General features: G+C 32.0%; 1 protein-coding gene and 1 long non-coding RNA gene across 4 annotated transcripts in view; one reads left to right on the top strand and one right to left on the bottom strand.

Moving 5' to 3' along the window:
• The window catches only part of LOC134692672 (cytochrome P450 3A24-like), a 75,920-nt gene extending 55,090 nt beyond the window's left edge, over positions 1–20,830 (top strand). For both annotated transcript variants that reach the window (XM_063553141.1, XM_063553140.1), the window contains 2 exons: positions 19,975–20,137; positions 20,644–20,830. In XM_063553141.1, coding sequence (XP_063409211.1) covers positions 19,975–20,137; positions 20,644–20,718 — 238 coding nt within the window. In that variant the 3' untranslated portion in view covers positions 20,719–20,830. The remainder of the gene's footprint in view (positions 1–19,974; positions 20,138–20,643) is intronic.
• On the bottom strand, positions 29–11,130 carry LOC134692673 (uncharacterized). Of its 2 annotated transcripts, XR_010102253.1 has the most exons (6): positions 10,811–11,130; positions 8,288–8,374; positions 6,377–6,556; positions 5,702–5,760; positions 3,619–3,726; positions 29–239 (listed from the first exon to the last, which is right to left on the bottom strand). It is a non-coding gene; the product is annotated as an uncharacterized LOC134692673 (long non-coding RNA). The 2 variants fall into 2 exon arrangements; XR_010102252.1 differs by lacking the exon at positions 5,702–5,760 and having other exon boundaries at positions 10,811–11,122.
• Positions 20,831–27,845: the final 7,015 nt, after the last annotated feature.

The raw sequence follows: 27,845 nt of genomic DNA, 5'->3' as shown, positions 1-27,845 counted from the left end.
TCAAACTTTCTTAAAACAAACATCAATCTTCTTCAAAGTTCAAAATTTTATTTCCAAGGATTTTTATTCACATTCTAATTTCTTTACTTTCCAAGTCTATGAATGTCAAAATAAATGTCTTCTTTGTAAATTTAAATGTTCTATTTTTTGTAAAACTCCCAAGTTTGTGAGGTCTTCCATGTCCTGTATTCATGGTACATGTATTGGTTATTCTTCACCATATTCACTGTGGATGGTATCTGAAATTAAATATTCATAAAAAAAATATAAAATCTAACTTCCATGAAGTAATGTTATAATAATTAATAGTGTAATACACTTAAGAGGTCCCAAACAGCCTACAACATATATGCCTATTGCAAAATGTTAGTTTAGCATGTTAAAATAAGTTGTTTTGCCAAGTGCAGAGATAGGAGTGCTGAGGTCAAACCCTGAACAGTTGGGGAAAAAATGGACAAAATATTAGCACTTGATACAGGTCAGAATTTTGATTGTAACTAAATATTTGACAAATAATAGGTTTCTCTGACAAAGAATAAATATGATAAACGGAGTCAAAGAACTTTAATTAGATATCTGATTTGAATTTATATCCATTTTTTTGCTTTTGTGCACTACACTATGCTGTTGCAAATTGACCTCCCCCCTAATAATATTGGAACATTTTTTAATTTTATTTTCAATATCGTACGATGATGTGATTTTTGGGGGTTGTGTAAAAACTGCTGTCATGTCCATGTTTATTGTACTTTTTGTTGTAAGGTTGCTGTCAAACTAATGTAAGCCTTTCCTTTTAAGAAATCTTAAAAGAAAGTTGTGTATGTACTCACTGTCTCATATACCAATGTGCAGAAACAGTATCAATAGATTACTCAAACAATGGGCAAATGATGGAGGAATTATGATTAAACTACCATAAACCTAACTAGGAAGAGCTTTTATTAAATACAAGCTGTAGGTTGAACAAGTATTTACAAAATTGTGAAAGCATGTTAAGCATACATCTCATAGGTAACCTGTGCCTCAACAAGACCTAAGAGTGCACATGTTGACCATGTATTTTATGCTTAAAATCTTAAAAATAAAGGTAAAGTTACTAAAAGTATTACAAAAATGCTTGTTATCACTGAATGGTAAAGATTGTTTTAATTTATTAGTTGGTAGTAAAAAGTGAATATACATTGTATATTGTATAAAACAAAGATTTAAGTTGATTCAACTACTATTCTGGACGAAGAAAGATAACACCAATTAAAAAATGTCTTGCTATTGCATAATATTGTGCAATTAGATTTTTCTTGCTATTGTGCAATACTGTGCAATTGAAAAGACTTGCAGTATTGTGCAATAGAAGATTTCTTGCTATTGCACAATACTTTGCAATGGAAAATTTCTTGCTATTGCACAATACTGTGCAATGGAAAATTTCTTGCTATTGCACAATAGCTTCATATTATAATTTTAGATCCTGATTTGGACCAACTTGAAAACTGGGCCTATAATCAAAAATCAAAGTACATGTTTGGATTCAGCATATCAAAGAACCCCAAGAATTCAATTTTTGTTAAAATCAAACTAAGTTTAATTTTGGACCCTTTAGACTTTAATGTAGACCAATTTGAAAACAGGACCAAAAAATAAGAATCTACATACACAGTTAGATTTGGCATATCAAAGAACCCCATTTATTTATTTTTTTATGATATCAAACAAAGTTTGATTTTGGACCCCGATTTGGACCAACTTGAAAACTGGGCCAATAATCAAAAATCTAAGTACAATTTTAGATTCAGCATATCAAAAAACCCCAAGGATTCAATTTTTGTCAAAATCAAACTAAGTTGAATTTTGGACCCTTTGGACCTTAATGTAGACCAATTTAAATACGGGATCAAAAATTAAGAATCTACATACACAGTTAGATTCGGCATATCAAAGAATCCCAATTATTCAATTTTTATGAAATCAAACAAAGTTTAATTTTGGACCCTTTGGGCCCCTTACACCTAAACTGTTATGTCCAAAACTCCAAAAAATCAATACCAACCTTCATTTAATGGTCATAAACCTTGTGTTTAAATTTTATAGATTTCTATTCACTAATACTAAAGTTATGGTGGGAAAACCAAGAAAAATGCTTATTTGGACCCCTTTTTGGCCCCTAATTCCTAAACTGTTAGAACCAAAACTCCCAAAATCAATCCCAACCTTTCTTTTGTGGTCATAAACCTTGTGTCAAAATTCCATAGATTACTATTTACTTTTACTAAAGTTACTGTGCAAAAAACAAGAAAATGCAAATTGGGCCCTTTTTGGCCCCTAATTCCTAAAATATTGGGATCAAAACTCTTAAAAACAATCCCAACCTTCCTTTTGTGGTCATAAACCTTGTGTTAAAATTTCATAGATTTCTATTCACTTTTACTAAAGTTAGAGTGCGAAAATTCTATTCACTTTTACTAAAGTTAGAGTGCGAAAACTAAAAGTATTTGGACGACGACGACGCCAACGTGATAGCAATAAATTTTTCAAATTTTGCGGTCGTATAATAACTGACTAAAAGGTTTAATGACTTCAAGGCCAGATCTTCTACCTTATAAAATATAAAACTTTATACAAATCATTAACATCACTGCCAAGAATAGAAATACTTATCGCTATGTTTTGACAAAAAATGAAAGTGTGAAATAGCATTATATTATATCATGTATATATATAATAATGTCCATTGGTCTTTTAAATGACACATTGAGGATCATACCTCATCTCTTTATATTTAGACAATTTACGTATAGTGTCTTGAAATATGAAATTTATTTGTATGAGGCATAGAAACGGGAAAATGCGAGGTTCTACCGAGCATTTTCCCGTTTTGTGCCGAATACAAATAAATTTCATATATCAAGACACTATACCTATATTCATGATATTGTCTTTCTACTGAAGTTAAGGAATTAGAAAGGGAAAATGAACTTAATTAATAACATTTGATATACATGGTATATAAATATCCAATGTGAAGACATAAAAGTTAAAAATTAATAAAAGTTTGACCATTGTTACTTTACGTTGTCATGGTCGTGACGTAGGTCCGGAAAGGAGGCGGGGCTTATAGGTTAGTTGAGGTCATTGATGTATAAAGCTAACGTTTATACATATAGCTTTATCTGTATAGTAAAATAGCTGATTGCAGTATAATTATTGGTTGAGTCTGGTTCATTGAAAAAGCGTGAAGGGTTTATCCATTTACATAATCTAATTCAATAAATTGCTATATGTTTGCAAATTTATTCTGTTAATTAATGCAAAATCATTAATTGGTTGATTTTTTTCCTTATTTTAACTTCCAGTGGCAAATATTTTAAAGTTTTCTAAATGATTACAACGTTTACTTATCAATACGTCTGACTAGGAAAGTTTGTAATTTAAATGCTATGATAGTCTGAATTTCTGACATCTCAAGTGTGTGTGTATGGAGCAGTAGGAGGGGAGCAGAGTAAGGCTTGATGCATGCATTGAATCAGAAAGTGAGAAAAATAACTAACAGTGTACATGTACAGTTTAAGGAAGATAACATCAAAGTATCTAAATTAACTGCAATTCTACAGATGAACTTACTTTGATATCAGTTCTGTTTTGCAGGACTTTCACACCTACATGACATACATGTTCACCAGTGATATCAATCCTTGTCAATACTGTCCTTTCCTTTCATTTGGTAACAAGCTAAAATTGTATATATATATAAATTAATCAAGAAGTCCAGACAAAAACTACATGTAGTATGAACCGATGCTCTGACTTAATTTCAGAGAGATCCATACACTTAAACACAAGTAATTGTCATGATTGTTTGAAAACTAGAAACATGCTTCTTTTTGGCCCTTTTTTGAACACTAAGGCTTAAATTAAAATATTGATTGTTTGCCCTTTACCGACCGACCCTATAAATTCGTTGCGCCTGAAAATCTTTTATTTGTATTTACCAGCAAGATTTTATTTTATTTTATTTTTTCGTTCCTACCAAAAATCTTATATTTGTATTTCCCGCTCAAAACTATTTTACCCGGAATTCTCGGGTTTTATCTTTAAGTTATAAGGTCCAGTCTGTTTGGTATCACCTGAGCGTTTGACATGAAAACTTGCAATTGAAGTTTCAAAGCATTTGTTTGAAATAGATGTTCAGCATGTGAACGCTTCCATGATATGACGTACGCTACTCTGTACCTTTATACTTAAAGAGCAGGTTTCATTTACAAAAAAGTTCGTTTGATACAAAATCATCAACGTGTGTACAAACTTATTTGTAAACGGACGTTGTATTCTATGTAGGGATGGCCTTTTGTGATCCGCAGATCAGGATGATTATGTTAACGATGTCGCTATATTATTTATATCTGACATGAACCAAAAGTGACAAAACCCTGTAAAGTGGAGAATATCTGGCAGTAAAATCGCCAAGTTTTCCATACAGGTCATTTATAAATGCGATGTAAAATACGTGAGTCGTGACAATTGTCAGAGTTTTAAGTCTTGTAGCATTTTTATTGGAAACACTCTAGGGACTTTTTCTACTAGTAATGTACGTCTGTCCGGACATATCTTATCAGTACAAAGTTATCTTTTACAGAAAATCTTGAGGTAAGCATACAAGGTACATAGTACAGAATGTAAGTGCAAGTTCAAACTCTTCAAAGTTCCAGGCATATAAACGTTGAAGATATGCGGCACAGCTCTATATTTTGATATTTGAAAACAAAATAGTAGTGCATATGAATTAGCTTCACATTCTACGTGATATTTTTTTTTATAAACTAATTGTCCCAGAAAACTTATTTGCAAAAACAAAACGGACACAAATTACATTATGCAGAGTTTGTATCTATAAAATAAAATATTATATCTACCTGCCTACCCATGACAAATAATATACCGAGCCAAGTTATTTTTTTTGGGAAAAAAATAAAATATTTTACCTACCTACCTACCCTGTTTCAAAACATAGGGTCGGAAAAGGGCAAACAAACAATATTTTAATTTAGGCCTAATTCCTACATATTATAGGCAATAAATCAAAACTTAATCCCAGCCTCTCCTTTGTTATATGGTACATTGTGGTACAATTTCAGAGAGATCCATACAATTACACATAAGTTATTGTCTTGAAACTAGAGAAATGATTGTTTTGACCCCTTTTTGGCCCTCAATTCCTAAACTTTGGCCCCATAACCCCTTAAATGAGTCCAAACCTTCTACTTGTGGTTTTAAACATTGCGGTATGATTTCAGAGCAATTGAAATACTTCTACATAAGTTATTATACTGAAAGTAGAAAATGCTTAATTGGGCCCCTTTTGAGCCCCTAATTCCTAATCAGTTGGGACCATCATCCCCAAAATCAATCCCAACCTTCCTTTTGAGGTATTGAACCTTCTGAAAAAGTTTCATGAAGATCCTTAAACTAAAGTTATTATCCGTAAACCTGTGTGTCTTCAGACGATGATGACGCAGATGACATCATACCATTATATGATCCCAAAAATATTTTGGGGTCATATAAATAAGTACTGTAGAACTTAATTTTCAATTACAAATCAAGTACTGTAAAATAAAGGAACTTAATATTATGATAATTTTAAAGTAACTAAATGGTACTAAATATTTCCAGTACTACATATTTTTGGTTCAGATATAGTACGTACCAATGCAAAAGTAGCTGTGTAACCAATTTCAAGTTCTTTGACTACATTTATTCAGAAACCTATAATATGTCAAATATTTATTTACAATCCAAATTCAGACCTGTATCAAGAAATTAGAAACTTGTCAACATTGAAGTTAAGCACTAAGGAGAATTATTGCATAGAAATATAATATTTCCAACAGAAAGTAACCAATAGTTAGCGTGCAATAAATTCTAATATTTCACTGACCCAGTGCAATAAATCTTCAAAATTATTGCATGAATATTGGGAAATATTGTCCCTTGTAGAACATAAATCTTTTTTTTTGCACTTGCAAGCTCGTGCAATATAAAATTCTTATCAGGACAATTTTCATGCAATAACCCTATTTTATTATTACAATTGCACAATATTAATTACTTTACCATTATAACTTATTTCTTGCTTTCCTTAAACTGACCTCATCATCAATCTCAACAAATTGTTTATGGTTTTGTAAAAAAAATAATTTCTCACTTCTAACTGTTAACATGGATAATTTTCAAACTTGCCCACAACAAGAATCAAAACTTGGAACTCTATGACTTAAAATTTTAAAACAAATCTTGGAAACTACATGTACATGATTTACCGCATTTGAAAAGAGAACAAAATTTATATCAAATAAAGTCGTCATTTTTAATATAGACATACCTCTCCTCACAAAATTATTCATTGACTACTGCTCCTCTGTGCTCATATGCACATAAATCTATTCGATTATCTATGAATCCACTATATAATCTAGACAGCAATGACCCAAATGAATTCTGTCCTGTTGATTAGCTTCTCCTACTTCTCAAAGTACTTGTACTTGTACATCCATTGAAAATGCTAAAAGAAATAATGTTTAATGAAATAAAGACTTTATATTATCTGCCAAAATTGCATTTAATATTTGATCTAGCAAAATTGGCTGATATTAGTTTTGATCTTTTAAGCTAGACCAACAAACTTTCCCTGAAAAAAATGATAGATCTTCTTAACCTGGTGAACATTTTAACCTCAGGTCAGATTTGCTCTGAATGCAATATTGTTTCAGTGATACATGTATTTATATAAGCCAACCAGATGCTCCGCAGGGTAAGCTTTATACAACCGCAGAGGTTGAACCCTGAATGGCTAAGGCAAGTATGGACACACCATTCAAGCTGGATTCAGCTCTAAATTTGGATTGTGACTAAATAGTTGACGACACAGCATACAATGTAGGTTTCTGAAACAGGATGAATGTGGTCTAATGAACTTAATACAAAAATTTGCCTTTGAGCAATTCACTATGCTGTTGAATATTATAATCCTCTTAAAAAAATGTTTGAAGAAATTTTCTTTTTATTTATGAAATCTGAAATGAGAAAAATTGACCAGCCCCCAATTAAAGGACGTGGGTTTGACACCACAAACTACTAGTCTAGCCCCACCACAACCTTTTGAATGGGTCTGTCCCATGTTCAGAAGCCTTTTAGTGTAATTCAGTGGTTCCATTTGTCTTTCGTTGCTGTTTATCATATTTTGTTTTTTTGTTCTGCATTTTTTATATTTTGCATTGTATAAATCATGATCAGTCTTTTAGTTTGTATCAATTGTTTGAATTGATTAACAAATTTGTGATTCTCAAATAGGGTCTTTAAAACCTGAATATGCAGTATTGGTTCATTGTTGAAGGATGTAAAGTGACCTATTGTTGTTAACAGTTAACTTCAATGTCAACTGATATCTGGTGGAGAGTTTTTTTTTCTCGTTAAACAATATTTTATTTTGAAAATAGTTACGTAATTAAAATATTATTAGGCCATGGGAAAATAATTCATGGTTTCCCCTAACCCAACCGGGTCACTGTTTTACCGCCGGGTCTACATTCAATTATTTTGTGAAAAAAAAAAAAAAAAAAAAAGACAACTAAAAGTGTGTTGGAAGTATGCAAGATTAAAGTTCCGCTGTAGAAACAATATAGATACAAAATTATGGATGGTTACAAAAAAAAAAAAAAACCTGCCTGCCGGTTCTTTAAAATTTTCCCATGTTAGGGGAAACCAAAATTAATTTGTCATGGCCTTATCATTACAATATGACAGATTTATTAGGGCAATAGGAGTGGAACAAGAGGCTCTCAAGAGCCTGAATCGCTCACCATAATTTTTTTGGTTAAATCTCTCATTAATGATTATTTTGGCTTTTCAATTTATTTAAATGTTCTTTGAATCATCCTATTTTCTTCAAAAGCAAAAAAAAATCATTTCTCCTATGTTCTATTTTAGCCATAGGAGCTATGTTTCTTGACATTCAAGGAAATGAAATATAAAATTTATACTAGATGCTCTAAAACTTTTAGCAATGGCGACCATGTTTGTTGAACATTCAGTTAAAGTTTGGAAGTATTTGGCCTAGTAGTTTCAGAGGAGAAGATTCTTGAAATAGTTTACAACGACGACGGACGCCAAGTGATGGCATAAGCTCACTTAAGGGCCAGGTGAGCTAAAAAAGTGAATTTACACTTTAAAAAATTCTTCTATTTTCTCATTCACTATCACCACATTTTTGTATTTTTATATAAACATTACGTACATGTAAAGCAGACCTTTCACCTTCTCAAGGAGTCCACTTCCTATGTACTTTGTACACGAGGGCCCAAACAGCATGATTTCGAGTCAGCTAAAAAAAAGTCCAAATAGATTATATTGGATTATGATACAGTAAATAAATACATAAATTACATAATAATTTAATAATAAATATGAATCTCCAATCATTGTTTAAGAAATAACACATCATTTTAAATCAATAGATATCATTCATGTATATATTAAATTTGTATTTTTTATTTTTGTATCAGTGTTTTCTAATTTCTGGGTAGTATATAGGTGTCCAAATACAAAATGTAAGTGTGACGTCTTGAAAGACTATTATTTTTTTCTTTGACGCTTTTAATAGATTAAGCATATATTGAAGAACCCCATTTTTTGTTGAAATCAAACAAAGTTTAATTTTTTACACTTTCGACCTTAATGTAGACTAATTTGAAAACATGACAATACTGTGCAATTGAATATTTCTTGCTATTGCGCAATACTGTGCAATTGAAAATTTCTTGCTATTTTTCAATTTAGTGTAACAAGATATTTCTTATTATTGCGCAATACTGTGCAATTGAAGATTTCTTGATATTGCGCACTACTGTGCAATTGACAATTTCTTGCTATTGCACAATACTGTGCAATTAAAGATTTATTGCTATTGCACAATACTGAATATAATAATTTTGGACCCTGATTTGTACCAATTTTTGTGAAAATCAAGCTAAAGTTTAATTTTGGACCCTTTCAATAGGACCAAAAATTAAGAATCTGTATACACGGTTAGATTTGGTATATCAAAGAACCCTAATAATTCATTTTTTAATGAAATCAAACAAAGTTTAATTTTGGACCCTTTTGGACCCTAATTAATTGGGAACTCTCAAAATCAAATCCAAATCTTCCTTTTGTGGTCATAAACCTTTTTTTTTAAATTTCATAGATTTATATTAACTTATACTAAAGTTTATATTGTGCAAACACCAAGGAAATGCTTATTTTGGGACCTGTTTTTTTTTACCCCTAGTTCCTAAACTGTTGGGACTAAAGCTCCCAAAATCCATCCCAACCTTCTTTTGTGGTCATAGACCGTATGTTAAAATTTCATAGATTTCTGTTTACTTGTACTTTAGTAACTGTGCGAAAACATAGGAAAATGCTTATTTGGGCCTTTTTGGCCCCTAATTCCTAAACTGTTGAGACCAAAACACCCAAAAACATCCCAACCTTCCTTTTATGGTCATGAACCTTGTGTTTATATTTCAAAGATTTCTATTTACTTTTACTTAAGTTAGAGTGTGAAAACCAAATGTCTTTGGACGACAACGACTATGCCAATGTAATACCAATCTCCGATAAATAAATTTGAAGTATTCACTGTCTTCTGATTGGTTAAAAGTATAATTTTTATTTTCAATGTTGTCAATTTTTATGGCGACACGCCCACTCCTACGTTGTGTATTCATACACCAACATGTGTGTGTGTGTGTGTTGCTCTTGTTAATATAAATAATATAAAAAGTTCAATGAGCTAATATCTGAAGGTGTTTAGAAAAAAAACTTGGTATAATGGTTTGTTGCCGAATGACGGAATTTCGAACAAGGGTAAAACTAAATATGCTATATGCCCCCCCCCCCCCCCCAACTAAGTTGGGGGGCCATAAAAATACTGATATATGGCGACTGTGTAAAAGCCTTTCAAGAAGTCATAATTATTTGGACTATGTAGTCTACATAAGTACAAATTTATGTAAATAAGGGCAAGTTTGCAGACCTTTATTCTTTTATATATTATATCAAGGATTTGTATATGTATACTATACAAATCCTTGATTATCATGATTATATTCATTTTGATTTTACCCAAGTTGGGCGAGGCCATTCTTAGAAGGAGTATATTTTTACAGATTAAACCCTTTTTATAAGTGGAGCAATTTAAAAGCAGGGCGTGTTGGTAATAAGTAAGCCACCACTTGACTTTTACGGGGTGGGGCTACAATAAAAATATAATCCTGTGTTTTTTAAAAAAATGAAATATCTGTCCTGTCAGTTAATTTTTCAATATTTTTAAAAATTGAAATATCTGCCCTGTCAGTTAATTTTTCAATATTTTCGTTCCTGGTTTATTATACAAGTAAGTCTTTACATTAATTTTAGTTTTTTTATAACTTGTACAGAAATCCAGTCACGCATATTTTTCAAATAACATCTAAGCACCCCCCTTTCCAATAAAACTAACTTGCATGATAGCTTAACCAACAAGTGTGGGAACATTTATAGAAAGGGTTGCTAAAAAACTAGGCCCTTTTGGCAGTGGGTCAGGTTAGACGAAATCACCAATTGTTTTTCCATGGCCTATTAAAGAAGAAGAGCTACGTTTCCGCAGCTATGTCAGCTGACTTTGTCTTTGACTGATTTTCGGGTTTGCATGCGATGAAATTTATAAAGTCAAATGTTTTTTTCGTGAATAGTACACAACTAGCATCTTCTTAAATATGTGCATGATAATATTTACCTTTCGTTGTGCTTTCCAAGTACAAAATAGTGGGTATGTATTTCATCAAAAAGAAACACAACTTTCTTGTTTGTGTGCGTTTCGTTTACCGCTTTCTTCCAGTTAATCGACAAGCTATCCATTTCAATTTATCTGTTTACAATAACTGTTTGACCCAACAGTTTTGAAAAACAAGAGGTCCTCGTATTATCTATCGGACTACTATATTTCTTTCCATTCTTTTCAACTGTAAAACATGAATTCAGCAGCAGACGAGCGTCCATGGATGAGTTGCGTCATAGTGTAAAAAACGGCAACGGTGATATTTCCGGGTTTTCGTATTCCACTTGCCAAGCTTTCATATATATATTTACGATCGTTTACGATCAATATTTTTTACACATGGAAATAAGTACTTCACACACTTCAGGAGACAACATGTCAAGAAGAACTTGCAACAGTCAAATCGAAATATATTTTTAGCACATGCTATTCATATTACAGTAATGAGTTAAGTAAGACATGACAATAATTTGGTGATGTAGGATAAGGTGCTTCATAATCCAAATCAGAGACATATAATACAGTATTATATGTCTCTGTCCAAATATTTCAGTCATTATAGATGACAAACATGTATTTCACTCACTTTGATCACTAAATTAACAAGTTTTGTTTTAATCAGCTTAGTAGTTTGAGAGAAATTAAGTATAAATTAAAGCGAAATCTAGAGCGATTTTTGCAAAATTTTGTCAAAAATAAAACCAAAGCATGCCGTATCATGAAAGAATATATAGTCACTGTGCTTAAACGGCCGTGGGTAACTTAAGTTACCCACAGCCCAAGATGGCGGACTCTAAACTCGTTGAGATGACAGTTGATACGAAATATACTTTTTGCAACGTTTTTCATGATCTATGTAAATATTGATAGGCTTTTTGAATAAAGAAATCACCTACCATCACTTCAAATTCGTTAATTTTGACTTCACTTTAACGCAAGGCCAACTTTTAAAAAATGCATAAGATGTCCGTAACTTACAAGTTAAAAATAATCAGACTGTCCGTAACTTTATTTTCGGATGTGGGTAACTTTTTTTCAAAATTGTAAGATTAACATTTTCAACAGTTAAAGGACAATAAACACTATCAAACCCCTTAATCATAACATAGATTTATACAATAGCGATATGCTTCAAACTAAACAAGAGAAAAAGTAAACCAGAGTGTCACGGATATTCCGTTAAATTTGAAAAAAATATTCCCGGAATAAAACGGGATCTGACGGTACGGCGAAATTTATCTAACATTCTTCTAGCTTTATAGATTGTTCACTGATGAGTCCTTGGCGGAAAAAAAATGACATTCTTTCCTTTAAATTATTCTGAATTGTTAGCCAAAAAGGTATGGTCTTTACTATATCTAGTGTGATTTGTTGTTGATTGTGAGAAAAAAATGCCAATATCTAGGAGTACATTGAAGGCTATATTATTGAACATATGTCAGTTTATTATAGTAATAAAGGTAGATTTAAAATTTTCTAACAATTTCATTGACCTCAGGGGTTCAATAAGATCGGGTATCAAATCATACATATCTTCTTTAGAGGTTTGGACTGATTCATCTGTATTTCTGCTAAGGATTGACCACTTTGAAAGTTACTGACATCATGCTAAAGTTACTGACATCATGCTAAAGTTACGGACATCCCTATTGGTATAAGGAAAAAAGTTACGGACAAGTTGTTTTGAAGTTACGGACATCATAAGTGTTTTGGCAAATCGTGCTGTAATCGTTTATTTTGTAGTAACTAACCACGTTTTACATTGCAGAGTTTCCCTAAAAGATTTATATAACTTTTTAATTACTGAACATTTATTTTGTATTCATGGTATTGTAATTATATAGGAGCAAACTTCCTAACCGAAGCCAGGCGGCTCCATCTTGGGCTGTGGGTAACTTAAGTTACCCACGGCCGTTTAAGCACAGTGATAGTGTAGAGTACTGATAAATTCTCCAATAAATGATTATTATATTCATCTTAGAATCTGCATACAAACAGTTGAATATTGAATACAAAATGATTTTTATATGATGAACACCACTAAAGTAACTTTTTGTTTTCATTACAAGATCTCTTTGGGCCACGGTCCTTTATACCTCTAACTCCCGCATTTTTTTAACTTTTAGGCTAATAAATCAAACTTTTGAGGCTACATGTTCACTTATCATTCATTTAAGTGCAATTGAAAGTTTACCAATCGGACAGACCTTCTTTTGTAATCATGATTTTTAGGAAACGTCGAAGTTTTTTTTTTCTGTCTCCTTGATTTACTCTATATACAATTAAGGTTTTACAACAAATATTTGAATAGCCAGTGCTACATTATCACCCTAATAGATCTTTGAAATTGCTAAATTTTGGACTTGATCATCAATTGTTCAAAAGTTAAACAATATATTTTGTTTTATAATTCTCCTCCTATATTCAACGGAAAGCTCACCAGATCTTGTGGACGACATCAAAAGTTCAATGTTGAATAAACAAAACTTAATTGAGTTTACCTAGTTTTTTCACTGCCTCTCCTCCTTCTTCACTTAATTTTGGAAAAAATGATTGAATATACATGTAAATTTGATGTGGGATAATCAAAACTTGCAGCAACCCATCCACCACCCTCCCAAACTATTTTTTTTTTTATCCTACATCAAACTTTTGATGTCGTCAGTGTGTCCCTTGTGTTATCATGTTTGTCAATATGTCGAATCAAATCAAAATTGTACTTACTAAATTTTCAATTGAGACGTAGGTTGCCAAATTTTGAGCAACCCCGGGAAGTTCCGAACTGTTTACTATTTACTATCAGTACTTGAGTTAACTCTTTTATTTTGTATGCTCATGTTGCACACATTCAGAGGCGAATTAAGGGCACCCTCAGGCCTGCCCCTCACCATTTTGTTGGAAATATTTGATTGATAGTGCATGTAGAGGTGAATTTTGAGGGGCCAGGACATTAAGTTGATTACATAGGAAATCACTGAAGCATGACCGGAGCAGACCCCTCAGTTAGGCAGTCAGTGGGCCCCACTTCTGAAAATTTCAGGATTCGCCGCTGGCAATGCATGACTAACTAGTGAGGCCTGGCCTTGCGGTCATAAAACTTTCGAGCACGATTTTTGTACTCAGACTCAAGAATCAACCAATCTAAATACTGGATTTTGTGTTTCGAGCACTTATTTTGTACTCGGAGTACTGAGTAAAGTTTTATGACCGAGAGCCCAGTTGTTTTAACAGTCAGTGCCCCCAATCCCCTTTATAAAAATTTCTGGATCAGTCAGTTCAGTTATGTTTAATGGTAAGTTTAAATATTGATGTTTTTGTCTTTTGTTCTCCGTCTTTAATATCTCGTTTGATTGGATTTTTGGTTATAAATCAATTTACTTGGTACCCCCTTTCCAACCTCATCGTTAACAATAGACCTACATCAAAAGGCCATTTACAGTGTAATTTTCTATCTTGCCCAAAAATACTTCATCTACATAATACTTCTTAACTTCAATATGTTGAAGATTACAAGAAGGCACATGCTAGGGAAACAAATTAAAACTAAACATATTTACAATAATTGCAAGAAAAAATAGTAACCCCTTTCTTCCCATAGTACTGGTTTCAAAAATGCTTGCTTGAATCACAAATAAAATAGAAGCAGGTAATTTGTTTTTATTCCACACCAAAGGAGGATAAATGTATGATAAAGGTTAATTTCAGCGGCATTATTCTACATACATTGACTACTTTAACATATTCTAAGGGCGGGTTTAGGGACGAAGTAACACCATGTGACTATTGCAATTGGTTGTTGTGATTAAAACACGATAAGAGGGTTACACTAATGTCCTGACAATGTCCTGACAATGACCTGACAATGTCCTGACAGAAATGAAAATGCTTAATTCTTTTTTATTATTGGAAGGATTTAATTGAAATTTGGAATCAAGCAAGATGAGAACTTAAATTTAATAAATAAAATTTAAAAAAAATAAAAAAATATTTTTAAGAGTTAGAAAACTTGACCTGACCAACTTGACTTTGAAACTACTAATGTCCTGACCGATATGAAACAGCTAAGAAATGTTTTATCATTGACAGGAAAGACTTCAAATTCGATACCAAGGAAGATTAATACATTTGATACAAAAATATAAGAAAAAATAAGAAAAAAAATATTTTCAAGAGTTAGAAAACTTGACCTGACCAACTACGTACTCCCGTGACTAATGTCCTGACCGATGTAAAATGCCAATAACTTTTTTGTTCTTTGAAAGTTCGACTTCAAATTTGGTGTCAAGGAAGATTCTAACTTGGAATACAGAGATATAAGAAAAAATATTAAAAAAACTAATTTTAAGTGTTAGAAAACTTGACCTGACCAAAGTCGACTCTGCACGGACTAATGTCCAGGACCTGATCAATATAGAAAATGTTAATTGCTTTTTTGTTATTGAAAGAATTGACTTAATTATAGAATCTTACCAAGGGAAATTATAATTTTCATAATAAAAGATTATGAAAAAAATGTTTGTTATTTTATTAAATGTAAGAAAACTTGACCTGACCAGCTTGATCTTTATATCATGATGAATTTCCTGATCGTTCCATAACTTTTTTGTTATTGAAAGGGATATAATTAAGTTTAATATCACTGAGAAAAGTGATATGTGATTAGAGATGCTGTAGATATAAGTAAATGCACCTTTTCTACATTTAATATGAAAGGATTATAAAGATAAACAGAATGCAATTAAGTCCAAAGACAGTGACATGAATAATTAAAATGTATTCACACATACATTAATTAAAATTAACACAAATTTGAGTGTTTACTTAACTATATTTTTCTTATTTATTTCACTCATTTTTTGTTGTTTAGTTAATGAGGGATTAAACATGTCAAATAACATAAACATGATAAATAAGGACAGGAAATGGGCTTCTTTTGATGTCGATATATTGTTTTTACAAGCATTCAAACGGTAAAATTATGTTAGAATCACACAGAAATATAAATTTATTATGTCACTGTCTTTTGCCTTTCTTATACACATATATTACGAATAATAAAAAGTGCATCCAAGTTCTTTCTTTATTATGTTTAAATAAAAAAAATATCAATATGATTTAAAGAATTAAGTATATTCTGTCTTTAGAGAGAGAAAAAAAAACAGTTTTATGATATTTGTCTTTTCTTCATCAGTCAGAACATTGCAATACAAGGTAAACATTGGTGAGGTCACGTGTAAAATATTTTTTTACATGCTTATAGTAAGTAATGTAATCATCCCTGATACCTAACTTGGTAGTATCCCAATAAATAATAAAAAGGTTATATCTTTATAACGATCGGGAAATTCATCATGACAAATATCAAGTTGGTCAGGTCAAGTTTTCTAACATTTCAAAAAAATAAAAAAAATAAAAATTTCAGCGGTTTTTTTTCTCTCTCATAAATTCCTATATTTATTGCTATCATCTTCCTTGGTAAGGAACTTGAGTCATTTTTTATAATAATAAAAAGTTTTCTGCATCGGTCAGGACATTAGTCAGAGCAGAGTCAACGTTGGTCAGGTCAACTTTTTTAACTCTTTTAATTATTTTTTTTAATCTTTTTCTTGCATCAATATATTAAGTATTTATATAATCTACCTTGACATTAAATTTGAAATCTATACATTAAAGAATAAAAAAGTTTTAGGCATTTTACACATTGGTCAGGACATTATAGTTATGGGAAAGACGTAGTTGGTCAGGTCAAGTTTTCTAACACTTAAAATTAATTTTTTTAAATATTTTTACTTATATCTCTGTATTCAATGTTAGAATCTTCCTTGACATTAAATTTGAAGTCGAACCTTCAAATAAAAAAAAAGTTATTAGAATTTTACATCGGTCAGGACATTAGTCACGGGAGTATGTAGTTGGTCAGGTCAAGTTTTCTAACTCTTGAAAATATTTTTTTTCTTATTTTTTCTTATATTTTTGTATCAAATGTATTAATCTTCCTTGGTATCAAATTTGAAGTCTATCCTGTCAATGATAAAACATTTCTTAGCTGTTTTATATCGGTCAGGACATTAGTAGTTTCAAAGTCAAGTTGGTCAGGTCAAGTTTTCTAACTCTTAAAAATATTTTTTTATTTTTTTTAAATTTTATTTATTAAATATAAGTTCTCATCTTGCTTGATTCCAAATTTCAAGTAAATCCTTCCAATAATAAAAAAGTATTAAGCATTTACATTTCTGTCAGGACATTGTCAGGTCATTGTCAGGACATTGTCAGGACATTAGTGTAACCCACGATAAGAGTGTTTCCTTCCCCCTGCATCTTATGATCCTCATGGAACAGTAGAACTACTTCAGACATTAAACAATCTGAAACTTTTCAGGTACTTTCTATATGCTCATGTGCAATTTCTTGTTAGCATAGTTTTGTACTTGGACAGATAATCAGAATGATCAACAATCATATATATTAGACAAGTTCAACAGTCAGATCCATTGCCATTGGTCTCATGTGAAGAAACCTGGTTTGAGGTAATTTTAATATTCATGCAGCCTTGTACAATATATACATACAGTCATTTTCGCTTAAGCATCACAAATAAGGTTATATGCTAGATGTTTTATATTCTTTAACTGCATCCATGGCAATTATTTAACCATGCATCCATTATTAGTTGGTTGTTGGAAAGACACCAAGCACTCTTTGTATTTATAATTCAACTCAGGAGCCTGTAATTCAGTGGTTGTGGTTTGTTTTTGTGTTACATATTTGTTTTTCGTTAATTTATTTATTTAAAATGAGGCCACTTGTTTTCACGTTTGAATTGTTTTACATTGTTTTATCTGGGATTTTTATAGCTGACTAGGCGTATTGGCTGTGCACATTGTTGAAGGCCGTATGGTGACTTATAGTTGTTGATGTCTGTGTCATTTTGGTCTCTTTGTGGACAGTTGTCTCATTGGCAATCATACCACATCTTCTTTTTTTATATTAATTGTAATATTAAATCAACCTTTAATTTTTTTTAAAATGGACAGATATTTTTAGATTTAATTTTTTTCAATTAGATCAAATAAAATAATATATGTGTTTCCTATTACCTCTTTGAAAAAATAGGATAGGTATGGATTTTTTTTTATTTTACATTAATTCTTATCATTGACCCTTCATGCACTTTGGGCTGATGGGAGAGAAATTCAGTGCTCATTTATAATAAAAAAAAAATTACAGTACACTATTTCTAGGCTTAAAATATAGGGTAGTTGCCAATGGATGTTCTTAAGGAACAAAAGTTAATTATTTCAATAATAAAAAATCACTTCCTACATGTATGTACTCATATTATGCTAATATTTAAAGTTATAGCCTTGAAGCAGAGATTTACTATACATATGTATGTCTGGCATGCAGAATGTTGAAAGCAAGTTAAGAATTTTACTTTGTACGTGTATTAGCAGTCGTGCATATATCATGCATGGTACTTTTACATCTTTGAATATGAAACGGCCTTAATACGGATATTGCAGAAACGTCCGTAAAACGTATGTTTAAGATACGTCCGTGAATCAGACAATCCGTTTTACGTCAGTTTTTACACGTATGTTTTACGGATGTATAATTCTTATATCATTTGAATATCTATAAATACTTGAATTGCATTGGTCAAGTAGAATTTTTCTCTTGGTTTACACTTCGATAAACCATGTTTCCGAAACTACTTTTGTAAGCTATTCATGCGCGATACACATTCTTGCAGGGGTACTGGGATCTTCAGCAAGTTGAGATTATAAAACAATTGCATACCAGTTGTTTCTATTCTAATGCATATATAATAATAAAAAAAGAAGAAATAAAATACATGCACTTGAGCTTCGAAAATGTATAAAAATAAAATTTGAATAAAATTCCGGGAAATTTCACGAATAATTTGGCGAATTTACGTCATGGCAAAACACGGCGTCATACGATTGAAAACTTCCAGACGGAAGATTATTTCGTTACTTGTACGCTTCAAATTCGGATAGTATCTAATCAAAATGAAGTTTTTGAGGTAGGTGCTAGTTCATTTTAGATTCTGTTGCATTTATAGAACATTTAAATTTTTAGAAAGTAAAGATGGCGGCGTACTCCTTGGTTACGACATGCCATTGTGCTTCTGATGGTACATATAGTAGCCATCAAAGTAATAATGTAAATTAATAATCGCGTATGTTTGGATGAAGAATTATAAGGATTAAACACATTTTTTCTAGAGGTTATTGATGTGTAAACCAGGTCTCTAACTCACAAACTTGACATAAAAGTCCTTCGGACTTTTATTCAGTTTGTGAGTTAACCGCCCCGGTTTACACATCAATAACCTCTAGAAAAAATGTGTTTAATCCTATAATATTTACAGACGTTCTACGGACGTAACCGTTTCATCCGTAATACATCCGTTTTACGGATGTTTTACGGACGTTTATTACCACGTCCGTGAAACGTCCGTAGCTATTTTACCTGTGTACATATATTGAATACTAGTAGATTCCAAGAAAACTTGTAAGGAATCTATTATCAATTACACTATTTTGCAGATCGTTAAGAGAGTTCTGAGATTTCAATTATCATGTAAATGACTTGACGAAATGCGCTTCATTAATTGGAAAATCATCCTTGACTTCTGAAGGAATAAAATCTTTCTCAGAAGGATTTATTTGCTTCTTGTGTTTTTCTTTGTATTTTGAAAGCAAGTATAAGTTTTAATATTCTGGTTGTTTTTTAGATTCAGTGAATACCGGAGAAATGTATTAAAACTATTGACAATGAACAGATAACATTTTATTGGTTATGACTAAATCAAGATTTAATATTAATTAGTAAATTTGCACCCCTCAAGGATCACTGAGGAATATAAAAAAATGATAATTTTGGATTTCCTCATCAGGCAGTAAAACACACACTTGCAAACGTGAATCGTCCATTTTCCAAGTGCAGTCAGAATCAGGACGTTTATCTGTTGGCACGTGAATGGTGCGTGTCGCGTTTTATATGCGTACGAACGCTTGCAACAACTCTTTGATTCTGATACAGTTATGCTTTGACATTTATATGATGTTGGTGCATATGCATTTAAATTCGTCTAGGTTTACAGATGAAAATAAGGCAACAAGACCTATGTACAGCTATCTGCCATTTGGCCTGGGACCACGTGTTTGTATCGGTATGCGACTTGCTCTGATTGAAACCAAGTATGCTCTCATTTCAACGGTGCAAAATTATAAGTTTGTAGTCGGTTCCAAAACAGAGGTAGGTGAAAACATTTATATAAAATTAGGAGATATGGTATAATTTCTATCCATGTGCGTAAGCTTAGTTTCGAGAATTGTCATACATTTGGCGTCAATTTGCAATTGAGGTCATTCAGATGAGACTAAAAGCAGTCGAATATCTTTTTATTAAAGATGAAATTAGTTTCCATTCGCCTGTTAAATTTTTTTTTCTTGCATCTATTTCTAGCGGTCTATAGCACTACCTTACGACAAAAGTTTACAAAAATGCAACATGAATAACAAGCAGTATGTTAATGGATAACAGATTGGACATTGAACATGTGGTTAGGTTAATGGTCAACAGATACAATGCTTATAGTTTATGTTTGGTCGCAATTCCGAGATATATACGAAATGAAAATTCAAATTCATAAGTCAAGAATAAACTGGCAAAGCCATGGCCTAAAAATGAGAAAACGACCTTGTAGTCAAAGGATTACAATTGCAATAATCCAGCTTTTTATTTTTCTCCTTTGTTTTCAGATACCAATGCCTCTTGAAAAAGGTTTCATAACCAGACCACTTAATGGAGTTCACCTGAAAATTGAGAAAAGATGATCTAATATTTTCGTCGGAACTTGACACATACTTTTTAACTATTTTGCCTGTTTTCATCGTAACTTGACACAATTGTTTGAAGATTTCTTTATTCTAAAATGTGTGTTTTTTTTTTTTGTTTTTTTTTTAAGGATAATACATAATTAACCTCAGAATAAAAACATAGTTAGACTTATATTATCACTGCGCAAAAAAATCCCAAAATAGCTGAATGACGTCTTAGGGTCGCAACTTAACTAAACTACCTGTGAAAAACTTCTGGCAATGCATTATGTATATGATTTTATTATGAAGGCATTGCATCACATGCCAAGTACGATATAAAGGTTCGTCATAGTTACCAGGATTAAACCATGAACGCCAGACTCGAATTCCGGTTACGAAAATTTCATCCGTGACCATCAAATAAAAACAACAAAACGAAATAAAACCACGCAAATAAAGTACAAAGTTAAGGGATATTAAGGACCTCCAAAATCCCGAAAGTTGTAAAATACAACTCAGGTAATCTTTAGAAGTATCCTTGTGGAAAAATATTGAACACAAAATATATGATAAAAATAATATAAACAAAAAATACCGAACTCCATGGAATATTTAACACAGAAAGTTTCTTATTAAATGGCAAATCAAAAGCTCAAACACATCAATCGAATGGAAATATCTGTTTATTTCCTGACTTGGTACATACATTTTCGTTATACAGACATAAGAGGTTAACATGTTATAAATTGGTGTACAGCAGTTAACATTGTAATATAATCTTAACAGCCATACAGACAAATAAACACAACTATGTTTTCAAAGAAAAACAAAATGACAAATATATAGACACACTTAAGATGGAGCACATAAGCCAAAATAATAATAGATATACAAAAGTGATTAGAACAATAACAGACTAGCAGGATATGTAAATACCGTACCACGTCAAAATTATATTACCTAATATTGTCGTAATACTTGGAACAGGCATTTCTTATGTAGAAAATGGATGATTGATCCTGGTTTTATAGGTTCTTAAACCTCTCACTTGTTGAAAATATACAACGACGAAGAACACTAAGACAAGTATTAAGATAATGAAAAATACTCTTGTTAAATAAGAACGAGTGACTGACATTCAACAAACATTTTCAGGTCAGAGATAGCATATACACGAAAAACAAAAAAACAAAAAAACAGTTAAAACTAACCGTACGGTTTTAAACAATGAACAAATTGATAATAAACGATCCAAAATACAAGAACTAATGGCTTGATTTTAGTTTTTAATATTAAAAGGAAATACAATATGGTAAAAACAGTGAGCGTGCTTGTCTCGAGTTGGGGAAGTGGATGGATAGGTTATCTGCCGGGTCAATCCAAAAACTTTTAAACTGGTAACTGGTGCATTCAATGAAGTACTCAACATTTTTGAATATACAAAAAAAAATGTCACGGGGAGATTTTTTGGCTGTACTTTTGTGTCATAGAAGGGTCATATGTCTCATTCGGGCGGATACCTTGTGAACTACCACGATTAGAATCTGGAATAGTGTACCGTTCGTATGCAAATTATACGTATTGTTCAGATATATATTTCATATTACGCCAATATGTTTCCGTTCTAAAAGTACTATTCAGTTTTGCAGTGAAACAACCGTGTACGACCACAATTTTGAGAAACTAAAAAACAACGGCCACCGGGGTGCAGACTCCTGACGGATGAGGCACATGAAACATGTAGAAATTTAAACATGTTTACAGTGCGTATGTACATTTTTATAAAACATATTAATTAAACAACATGAAATTGTCCTTATAGGTCGAGAAAATAGCAATAATTTTGAAATGTTCAATATAATGGAAGCCATTAAGGGTCATGCTTATTTACATTTTCCAATTATATCAAATTATTTATTAATTATGATATTGGAAAAAAAATAAATTAGCATGACCCTTCCGTACGATATGAATATACACACTTGATACTTACTTAATATAGCATTGTACAACATGTAGTACATATGTAAGGCCGTGTTCACATGCAGATGGCAGTTAGGTCCGCTGCTGTATGCCCTGAGGTAATCGGTGCCCTCAGGTAATCTTGGCAATAGTGCCCATATGCGTAGTAATAACATGATCTAAAAATAGAATAAACTATAAATACATCATTGTACTTTCTATTTCAACTGACAGTATATCTGCGAGAAATAGAAGAAAACAAGAACACATACAATTTTTTTACAATAAGTTACGACAAATAATTCACAAAAAAAATCCAAATATTTGGTTTATTTTATTTGTGATCATTGCAACGTGAACAGATATTTATTTAGTGAAACGTAAATGACTTAAAATAATTAAAAAGAAAACACCTTTTTAAATGGCGATTTAAACTTTTATAATAATAGTTGTCAACAACTAGTTTCATAGAGATTTATGTAAATAAATGTATATACAATTTGATTTTCGGGGGGGGGGGGGGGGGCTAAGGATTTTGTTCCTTCGGCGAAAGACAACATTTTTTGGAGACAGGTCGAAAGCATTTTTTTCTTTCATTTCAATTTTAGCATTACATAAAGTGGCAGAACAATTACAAACAAACTTAAAAAAAAAAACATAGCCCCCCTCCCCCCCTGAAAATGAATTGATTGCTGCCTAAGTTTCGTGAATGTCCTGTTGAAACTTTGACTATCATTGTGTTTGGTAATATATGACACTTACATATGGACAGATTACGCATATATTGATTTTGTTTACTTCTTTTAAAGTAACATAAGTAGAAAATGATAACATTCAATAGATGGGTTATTAAAATCAGTCCATCTTGTTCGACTGCATGAGGGGCAGTGGCGGATCCATTCATTTAAAAAAAAAGGGGGGAGTCCCCAATCCAGAACACAAGGAGGGGGTTCCAACTATATGTTCCCATTCAAATGTATTGATCTCCCAACAAAAAAAGGATTCCTATCACCAGAACACCCCTGGACCCGCCACTGAGCTGTTACAAAAAATATCGCTATAAACTGTCACGGCATTATTTGAATTTAAGTGTACTGCATGCATCTTGCACTGTAAGATTAGCATTAACACTAATGCAACATTGTTAAATAATTACCACTTTCGTTGGTTTTTTCTTATCTTTGTTTGAAATGTATTTTATTAAAAGCTTCTTTGTGTACCATTCTTTGTTTATTCGAAAGGGGTAGTAGATATATATATATCGAATCCCGGCGAGGGAAGAACCGACAATTTGCGAAAGCAAATTTACAGATCTAACATTGTTGGGTTGATGTTTAGACGACAATTAAAATAAAAGAACCTAGATAACGATATGTATGCGTTAAATAATGATACATATAAAAAAAAAGTAGCTGTGGTATAAATCCCAGTGTGACAACTGTCCACAAAAGGACACAGAAATTAACAACTGTAGGTCACCGTACGGCCTTCGACAATGAGCAAAGTCCATATCGCATTGTACTCTATAAATGGTTCAGAAATAACAATGAAATCCAATTCAAACGAGAAAACTAACGGCCTTAATTATATAAAACAAATGAACAAAAACAAATATGTAGCACATACTAGTTAACAAATGACAAGCACTGAATTACAGGCTCCTAACTTGGGGAAGGCACATACGGTTTTTATTTCTCATAAAAGTTGTACAAACAATCGATATGTGAAAAGTATTCCATCAATTATATCAAAGTATAAATAATCATAAATCTTTATCATATAAGCAAAGCATACATTTATAGATCCGTATTTTACTCGATTGGCTTTAAAATAGTTAATAACATATGACACTATCACATGGACAGATTACGCATATATTGATTTTAGTTACTTCTTTTAAAGTAACATAAGTAGAAAATGATAACATTTAATAGATAGGGTATTGAAAATCAGTCCATCTTGTCCGACTGCATGAGGGGCAGTGGCGGATCCATCCATTAAAAAAAAGGGGGGGTTCCCAATCCAGGACACAAGGAGGGGGTTCCAACTATATGTTTCCATTCAAATGCATTGATCTCCGAAAAAAAAAGGGTTTCCTTTACCCAGAACACCCCCGGACCCGCCACTGTTCATTGTTCAACTACTAAATTGTCTGTTTTACTTACTAGTACACTTGGTACAATAAAAGACTATTATAAATTATAAATTGTTCAAATAAGGCCTTTGAAAATAGTGGAATTAATTACTTTTGGAGTGTCAAAAACTCGTTGGAAGTACTTGATAAATTGCATGCATATATAGGTGATTTTAAATATGTTCAAAGTTTAGATTTTTCTACCCTATATACCACTTTGCCTCATATTCTTATTAAGAAAAAATCACATCCCTAATTAACTGGGCATTTAAAAAGACGGAATGCGAGTATACATATGTTCAAACTCTTTGCGATCATTTTTTAGTAGCAATAAACAAAATTTATGTCAATTGGACATGATTTGATACTATTTATACACTTGAATTTTTATTTGATAACATTTTTGTTCGCTTTAGAGATTCCGTATATCGTCAAGTTATTGGAATTCCAATGGGGACTAACTGTGATCCAATTATTGCGGACCTGTGTTTGTATTGTTATGAGTTACAATGTATGACTTAAATTAGCAGATACCCATCAAAACAATATTTGATACAAAAATTTAACAATACTTTTAGATATTTGGATGATATATTGGCTCTCAATAATAACGACTTCCGTATGTATACTAAAGAAATTTATCCTGTAGAACTTACTTTAATTAAAGCTAATGATAACAATGACCACTGCCCTTTTCTCGATCTTGATATCTATATCATAAACGGGAAGATTAATACAAAAATTGTTGATAAGAGAGATGTTTTTTTCATTTCCTATTGTTAATTATCCATTTGTAGATGGTGACGTTCCCTTGTCATCATCTTATGGTGTTTATATATCTCAACTTGTACGATTCTCTCGTGTATGTAACAACGTATTAGATTTTAGCGAAAGAAATTTATGTATTACTAAAAAATTATTACACCAGGGTTTTCGATATTACAAACTGGTCAAAACATTTACTAAATTTTATCATCGGTATAAGGAAATAATTCGTAAATATAACTCAACATGCAGACATCGTATACGTTCAGGTATTTCACATCCATTTTTTTATGGAAATATTCTATATAAATAACAAAAATGTCAGTATTCTCCTCAGAAACTAACAAAACCTTTAAATAGACTTATTAAAAAGGGATATAGTTACGATACTGTTGTCAGGTCATTAAAAGATTGCATATTTTGGCTTTAATATTGATTCACTGATAGAGTCTTTTAATCGGAACTAAACACATCTATCTCTAAAAAAAACAGTTGTTGGCATGACACGGGTTATGTTCTTCTCATATATTTTATGATAGTATGATACTAAACCTCTAACGGGAGGGATTGTGCCTGATATCCATATGATGAACACATAATCTTTCAATCAGTTTAATTGAGGTCTGGAGCTGGCATGTAAGTTAACTGCTAGTAGTCTGTTGTTATTTATGTACTATTGTCATTTTATTTATTTTCTTTTGTTGCATCTTTTGACATCGGATTCGGACTTCTCTTGGACTAAATTATAATGTGCGTATGGTTATGCTTTTACTTTTCTACACTGGCTAGATGTATAGGGAGAGGGTTGAGATCTCATAAACATGTTTAACCCCGCCGCAATTTTGCGCATGTCCCAGGTCAGGAGCCTCTTGCCTTTGTTAGGCTTGTATGATTTTAAATTTTAGTTTCTTGTGTATAATTCGGAGTTTAGTATGACTTCCATTATCACTGAACTATTATACATATTTTTAGGGACCAGCTGAAGGACACCTACAGCTGCGGGAATTATCGCTACATTGGAGACCCATTGGTTGCCTTCGGCTGTTGTCTGCTCTATGGTCGGGTGGTTGTCGCTTTGACATATTCACCATTTCCTTTCTCAATTTTAATAAATATGTTTCTGATCTAATTTTGTATTCTATAAACGGCATCTATATATTTACACTACAAATCTACAACTCTCAGTCTATGGCTACACGTGGTGATCTATATCTATGCATAATATTCATTAGCTGTGAATGAGTATCAAAATCGTATCATACGCGATGATGACCAGCCAGTACACACTGTAAGGATTTTATTGACCAGTATTAAAAAAGAGAAACATTGCAGTACGAACAGTAATCTATTTTTTTTCATTTGACATTACTTTAAAAGTAACGTAGTTACAAGCACAGGTTATATAGTATATAACTGCTTTTTTAAAATGTTAATTGTCTTAATCAATCTTATTTGAGAGATGTTGGATATTTTCAAGGAAAAAGCTCACATCTCCAGTGGATTTTTGTACATGGTCAGATAACCTTAGGTCATCTCTAATGTACTGTGTATTTCCTGTATCTCAGATCATATCTATGATTGCTCACATGGTGAGGTTACCTCATGTCACCTCTGTATGATTGAACATTGTGAGGTTACCTAATATTACCTCTGTATTGCTGTACATGGTGAGGTTACTCTGTATTACTGCACATACTCGTATTACCACACTTTGTATAAACTTTACAAAACACTTTTTTTTTTAGTTTTCCTCAGGGCAGTTCTGCATTTCTATACATGGCCAAGTGCACATGTTAACTAATGTCATTTCTTAACTACTGTATATAAATATGTAACCTCAGAATACCTCTGTATGTTAGAATATGGTGAGGTTACCTAAGGTCATAACTTCATGGTCATTGTACCAGCTGCATGTTACCACAGATAAACTTTGCAAAAAGCTAATTTTCTACAAACCTCAGGTTACCACAATTGAATGTTCATAACTCCCTTCGTCAGCTTAGTCAGTCCAGATTACATCTATGTTCTTTTTTTTTCACGGACAGGCTACCTAAAGTCATCTGTAAATTACTGTACATGACCAGGTTACCTCAGGTCATCTGTAAATTACTATACATGACCAGGTTACTTCAGGGAACCACTGTACTACTGTGCATGGTAAGGTTACCTCAGGGAACCATGGTACTACCGTGCATGATCGGGTTACTTCAAGGAACCATTGTTATACTGGGCATGGTCTGGTTACCTCAGGGATCCATTGTACTTCTGTGCATGGTCATGT

Source organism: Mytilus trossulus, chromosome 12 (assembly GCF_036588685.1).
Source record: "Mytilus trossulus isolate FHL-02 chromosome 12, PNRI_Mtr1.1.1.hap1, whole genome shotgun sequence".
Taxonomy (NCBI): Eukaryota; Metazoa; Mollusca; class Bivalvia; order Mytilida; family Mytilidae; genus Mytilus; species Mytilus trossulus.
The sequence above is the reverse complement of the archived record's forward strand: the minus strand, read 5'-3'. Positions and strand labels throughout refer to the sequence as shown.